We start from the raw sequence: 7210 nt of genomic DNA on the forward strand, positions 1-7210 counted from the left end.
TTACGATGACCCGGCTTACAATGTGTCGCTAGTACTGTCATAATCTTTCTGTCGTTCCAACAGAATATTAACTATATATTCAGAATATGCAGTGAATAACTAAAGATTATTTTAATAACCAAAAGTTATTTTAATAACTAAACAAAGAAAATGCAGAATAATATTAATCTCGTAATTGATAATAATTTTCTAAACTTAATCTGTATCATTTCGTGTGCCAAAGAATACCGTGCAGTAGTGGAATCGTAAAAAGATCATGAAGTAATTATATAAGAACGTTTTTGAAATGAAGCCTGAAAAATGATATCACCGATGTAAACTTTCGCGAGAAGCATACAAAATCGAAATCGTGCGACAAGACGCTAATAAAATCGATAAATCAAAATCTTATCTGATGATTTCTCATTAACGTTCGTCGACGATAATCGGATATCGGACGAACAACACCAAAACAGCACCTGCAGATGCGCTAGTAATGACTATGGCAGCAGTTGATGACGCCAAACAAATAAATCCGCGCGACACAGCGCGTAACGAGCCTACCGTGATGAAAAAGAAAAGGAGACGACGACGCCGCGTTTCGCGTGGGCACTCAGTACACTGGCGCGATCAACCAAGTACCACACAACGATTGAGGTGGAAAATAAATCGCTAGCAAGAAGGCGAAGGTGTGCGTCGGCGCTACGGAGTTCGCGACCACCTACGCGTTTCACGACGCCAAGGGAGGGCCGCAAAAAGGCGGTGAGTCGATCGAGAGAAGGTTCAATAAATAAAAATATATATATATATATATGTAAACCGACGGAACAAAGCGGTACTGACAAAGAGAGACTAAGAGATCGGGGATATTCGCGACAATCGGAGAAGAAAAATGGGACGTTCCTCTTACAGAATACATCGCGCGACGGATGTTTCCGTATGCAGATCTAAAGTGCGCTCTCTAGAATTAATAATATGAGAATTATACAGAAAAGATTACTGAGCGGATTGGAAACATCAATATCGTTCGATTACCGCGATCAATGCGATTACCGAAATGAGAGAGCGTGTCGCAAAAGAAATCGCGTAGATACTCAGGATGGAAGTATTGGATGGAGCATCGGACACGTGACTGCAAGTACGCATCGAATGGCTTAAAAAAATGCTTTAAAAAAGCAGAAAGTGAAATCTTGACAAAGTGCGAGACTAAAAACAGAAGATACAATCGATTGATCTCATCTGAATTTCTAGCATGTGCGACTAGTCGAGAGGCACAATTTAAATTTCACACGTAGAACACGAAGCTATATTTATTTCTCATGAGAAAATTTGCCGATGTGTAAAATTGGTCTTTTATGGAATAAAACATTGTCAAGGATTTTAATTCGAGATTAAGTAAATCTTCCTATATAAATCCAATTTTACGGAGAAAAAGAAGAGATCTCGAAATTATTTCTAGAAACGTAACATTGAACACAATTCTTATAATAATAAAATGTGACACTGTAAAATTATGTGATCTTATCACACAAGATTATTATAAAAAAATATGATATAAAAGGATGTTCTCATGCGTCTATTCTCATTATTTTTCATTCACTTGAAGTTTAAAGGCCATAGAATAAACTTGATTTTACCGACGGCAAGAATGACAGCTTTGTCACCTTTGACCAAGTATCTCTGTGTATTTTGTATCACGCGTGATGAGTGCGAATTAGTTATGCGCGTTAAGATTCGCAGCGGCAGCTGAAGAGAAAAAGAAATCAAAACTGAGCGAGACGATTCCTGTAGAGACGATCGGCAAACAAATCAAAGAAAATTTGGTAGAAGCGCAGCCCGGTCAATACATAATAATCTAAAATTCTACATACATAATAATCTAAATAAACCAGCTATGCGATAAATGGATTTTTCCACTATTCGTATAATTATTCCATTTGAACTTTTTCTGCTTGTCGTCATATTTACTGATATTTAAAAGACAGTAGAATTTAATAATAGAAAATGAACATGAGATTATATGTCCCATACTACAATACAATTATTGTACCATAAACTGATCGGATAGTTAATAACTTTTACGTAAATCACACAGTTTATAATCGTCTAATACTATACTTCATGACGTAAGATACTTTCAGTAAATAGTACTGTACGAACCGTGTACGTTAGCTTCGCCATCTGCCTAAGCCTCTTTGAAAAAACACAATCCAGACAGGAGAGGAGATGAATGAGACGAGAAGTAGAGAGACAAAGGAAGACAGAGAGAGCGAGAGAGGAAGAATTCTTCGATATTATGCCCGGCAGCGAGATAGGAAGACGCGAGATTCTCGGCTCCGCGCTCGACTCCCGGGTAGTACAGATATCGATGATATTAATATTGATGACGACAATAATAATAATTAAAATTATAATAATCGCAATAATAAGGAATAATAATAATAATAAGTGACAATAATAATAGTGGCGAATATTAAAATAGCGATAATAATAAATTCACCGCGTTAACGCCGGATTTGTGCCACAATTACAACATTTTCTCAAGACCAGACAACGAACGTCACAATAATATTATAATAATAATAATAATAATAATAATAATGATAGTATATAATAATAATAGCAATATAATAATAAACATAATAATAATACAATAATGATAAGACATAGCTAACCTTCCGATTTATACATAGACATAGAGCTTTCGAATGTAACGCACCATTCTGCGTTTTCATATACATATATATATCCTTTTTCTATTTATATATAATAATATATCTTTATCTATATATATAGACTCGTGTGTGTATATATACATATATATTTATGTTACTTACTCTTTATACAGAAGGGGTTTTTCGCGTGAGGGGGGAACTGTCTTGCTGTCTCGCTAGGATTTCGCACGCGCTTTTCCAATACGCGGTTTCTCTTCGATGTGCACCCTGTCCCTTTATATATGATATATATATAAACTGTCCCTCTTTTTTTTACTTTGTCGCGCTGCATATTCCTTGTCTCCCTCCTCTCAATTCTCTTTATATCTCCTTCCTCCGTTTATTCCAGCTCCCGCGTCTGTTTTTTTTCGCCCGTTGTCGACAATGACGACGACGATTCATGCTCTCTCTCTCACTTAACTTACTAGCTTTATCTAGTACATTATTTACAGTCCATATTTACTTATGTTACATCATCCGCTGGGTTTGCTTCGAGCAAATCCCACGCGAACACAGCACTCGCTCCTTACGTATGTTCTTTTCTTGACGCCCGTTCGTCCGTCGCGAATTTCGGACCCCGCGGGAGATAAGGGAAAATCGCACGCGCGCGAAAAGGCATCCTTTGCAATGCGTATTTCGTGTCCGATATTCCCGCTTTGTTTGCGAGCGAGAGACAGAGAACACCTCCATTCTTTTTAACCGCACCCTCACCCGAGTCCACTTTGCGTCCGCGCACCTCGTTATTTAACCATCCTTTCCCTGGGTCCCCGTCGGAGACCGCTGAGTTAACCACTTCCGCTCTCACCGACGATGATGAAATAACAACAACAACAACAGCAAACAGCCAACAAGGTTCGCAATCCAGCTTGGACTTAACGAACGGACGAACGGGCCCCGACCTGGCCGCGCGAAGGAGGAACGTCATCGCCACGTCCGTCTATGGTATACCCTTCGAGAGAGAACGCCACTGGCGGCTCCTCTTGCGTCGCGTCGCGAAAAGCACGATGAAGACATTTCACTTATCACCGGGACGTCGTCGTTGGACGATAAATAGCTGGAGCCATGTGAGCAACGACGAGTTGACGATGATGACGGCGATGACGATGAGGATGAGTTTTCGATGACGAAGATATCTTGAAGAACTCGAACGAAGAATGATCATGATGTTCGCCGACGGCTGCGATAGTCACGGCAACATGTCCTCTCTTATTTCATATTTCTCTTGTTCTGCCTGTTCCATCCGCAGTTTTCATCCTCTCTCCAGGTCTATGCGCGCGGTCAAGGTCGACAAAAAATTACCGACCGTGCGCGTCAGCTCCTCAGCCTCCCCGGTGAACCGGTCTCGGCCTCGTTAAACCCCGTTGAATCTCGTCGAACGAGCCACCATTCCGTACCCTCGTCTCGGTAACGAGCGCCGCTGTCCGATAGATAGAAAGGGCGCCGCGAGTCGGTCAGCTACGAGGTCGTGTAACTGCCGGTGCGTGCCTGAAGGTAGTGGTGATAGAACGGCGGCAAGGTCGTCGTCTCTGCCGTTGACGACACATTCGCCGAGTTCTGCGAGGTTACCGCGAGGCCCAACGGGGGAGGCCCCGGCGAACGCTAGTGAGCCGCAAGCGAATGGGCCGTGAGGGCCTGAGGGCTGAGCATTGGTGGACTGTGGCTGTGACCCATGGGCGAACCGTGCAGGTGATCCTGAGGATGATAACCTTGGTGAAGGCCGCCCTGACTCTGGTGGCCCGGTGGCATACCCTCCATCATGCCGTCGCCGAGGGTATTTGGCGGCGTCATCCTCTTTTCCTTTTGCCGCCGATTACAGAACCACACCCTGACCACTTCCTTCTCAAGTTGCAATGAGTCCGCCAGCGAGGTGATTTCCTGGGCCGACGGTTTTGGCTGTTTATGGAAGTGTTGCTCGAGCGCACCCTTTACCGACACTTCAATCGACGTCCTCTTCTTTCGCTTCCTACCCTGGGCAGCAATCTTGTCGATGCTCGTCGGCGATCCGGTCGTCGAGTCCGCTTCCTCGAGCCACTTCTGCAGCAGCGGCTTCAGCTTGCACATATTTTTAAAGCTCAACTGTAGAGCTTCGAACCTACATATTGTCGTCTGTGAGAAGACGTTGCCGTAGAGAGTACCGAGCGCGAGACCGACGTCCGCCTGGGTGAAGCCGAGTTTGATGCGCCGTTGCTTGAACTGCTTGGCAAAGGCCTCGAGATCGTCCGATGTCGGTGTGTCCTCCTCGCCGGCGCTGTGATCCCTGTCGAGAGGATGGCCCGCGTGCAAAGGATGCCCCGACGGTGGACTATGATTGTGCGCGTCCCTCAAGTGGTGAGGTAGACCGGTCTGATGGTTGTGCAGCTGATGTGGATGCTGATGCGGATGTTGATGCAGCATACCGTTCATCGCTGCATGGTACTGTTGGAGGGTGGTGGGCGAGGCCGCGCCACCGCTCGGATTATAATGCGCCGACGGGACAACCGGTGCGTGCCAAGAGTGCGGTGAGGCCATACCCGGGGACTGATGCGGCCCCCGATGGTGCATACCCTGGTCCGTCGCGGTCGCCGCGGCCGCTGCGGTCAACGGCTTTACATCGAGACTCGTATTTGCCTGATGGGGATGATGATGGGGATGATGGCTAGTATGGTGCATACCCATCGAGGCCGCCCAAGGATCGCTACCAGGCTGTAAGCTCACCCAGGGATTCGCCGACGAGAGGCTCGCCGGATGGGAAAGTCCGTTTGGCGACGGCGAAGACGTCACCTGATGGTGATGGTGATGGTGGTGATGATGCTGCGGCGCCGTCATGTACTTCATTTCACCAGCGTCGGCGGCGCTGCGGGGCGAGCCCGAGGAATAGCCACCCACGGCGATGTTCATCCCGATCGTTGTACCTGAACCACCATCCAGGTCGGTAGACACTGCGCTACTAACCGGCATGTACGTGGTAGCGGCCATCTACTTCCTACTCGTCGAGAGGTTTCGTGAAACCCTCTCGGTGTAGTTCCCCACCGTGGACTGTTCACGGGGTACGTTTTTCTGCACCCCTTTCGCAAATAGTCCTGCCAATTCCTTATTTTCGTTTATAGATGAAAAAATGAAGATTTTTAATTTGATGGAGAATTCCCACGAGAACGAATTGAGATAGAATCTTCTGTCGATAGAATCTTCTCGCAGGACTTCAGATGCAACTGTTATCAGTTGTATGTCTTAGTCACCTCACGATCGAATGATTTTCGAAAAGTAGATCTTTTAGTAATCACTGATCACTCGTTGCACAATCCACAGTTCGCGTCGACGCACCGAGGACCAGACGAAGCTGGTCGTTCTCGACAAAGTTTCGTCCATAGTTTCTCAAAAATGTCATGTATGCAACAATACGGAAACATCGACGAATTCGCAGTGAAAAAAAGATTGTCGATATATACTATTTCTCTCGTTCACTCCGACGGGGTGGGTCCCCGCGGAGGAAAGCGCGTCTCCAGATCGGAGCACCGCTCTGTCGCGGCGCTCCGGAATTGAATTTTTCCTCTTACTCTCTTCCTCTGTCGTCAGCCCTATCCCGCCCACTCGTTTCTGCACGAAAATTACACGTGAAACAAAAGCTCGCTTCCTGGCTATGTACTGACCAACCCTCGAATCGAGTCGGGAAGTCACTCGCGACGAGGATATCGATTCAGCCGAGGTCACACATCCCTGGTGGGGATTCGAACTTGTCGAGTAATCACTAATCTTGTCTCGATGATGACGACGACGGCGATGTCCACGGCGATGCGAGGATTACTCCGCACTGGCGTGTCTGTGGCCCCGACGTAGTGGACGCGTACCGATGACGACGATGCACGACGCGACTGCACTCGGGGGTTGCCACCGCGGACCGACGACCGAGCAGCGAGCGACCGACCGACCGGCTCGGCGTAAAGGGACGTACGACGGTAATCGCGGAACGGAAGAGACTCGACTCGGCGGGAGTAGAGTAGGTATATGATGTCGTGCGTGTGTGTTCCTTCTGCTGGTAGATGTCCCTCTCTTTACGTGAGTGTACGTGTGCGTATACATACGATATACGTATATATGTGAAAGAGCGTGTGGGTGAGAGAGTATAAGGAAAAAAGAGAGCGAGAGAGAAAGAGAGAAAGAGTGAGAGAGTATGTATGTGAGTGTGTAAGTGTATGTGTATGTGTGTATGGCGACGGAGGAGAGACGGGTTAGAAAGATCTCGCTCGGGCTCTCATGCGTTATGCATGTCGTAGCTGAAAGCGACTGACTGCCTCGCCTCGCAGCTCGCCCGAGGTTCCCGAGCTCCCGGAGCCGCTTGTGGTGGAAGTTCGTCATGCGCGTCGCTGTCGTGCACATCCCTACCACTGCTGGCTGCGCAGCTCGCAATTGGACGGGCTCGCAAGGTGGCCGTCGACGTACGTCAGCATCAGGCGGAACCTACTCTGACCGCGCCTACAAAGGCAGGCAAGCCACCCCAGGCGCCAGTCCTTCTCGACCCCCCCCTTGCCGTCGCTTGACTA

The 7210-nt window shown here is 47.0% G+C and overlaps 1 protein-coding gene across 1 annotated transcript; it reads right to left on the reverse strand.

Moving 5' to 3' along the window:
* Positions 1–3027: 3027 nt before the first annotated feature.
* On the reverse strand, positions 3028–6985 carry vvl (ventral veins lacking). The gene has a single exon (XM_018506229.1). It carries the CDS (start codon positions 5646–5648, stop codon positions 4293–4295), a length of 1356 nt encoding a protein of 451 aa, XP_018361731.1. The 5' UTR covers positions 5649–6985; the 3' UTR covers positions 3028–4292.
* Positions 6986–7210: the final 225 nt, after the last annotated feature.

Source organism: Trachymyrmex cornetzi, unplaced genomic scaffold, assembly GCF_001594075.2.
Source record: "Trachymyrmex cornetzi isolate Tcor2-1 unplaced genomic scaffold, Tcor1.1 scaffold223, whole genome shotgun sequence".
Taxonomy (NCBI): Eukaryota; Metazoa; Arthropoda; class Insecta; order Hymenoptera; family Formicidae; genus Trachymyrmex; species Trachymyrmex cornetzi.

Coding starts and splice junctions, on each gene's coding strand:
- vvl (XM_018506229.1), bottom strand. CDS start 5,648: ATGGCCGCTACCACGTACATGCCGGTTAGTAGCGCAGTGTCTACCGAC.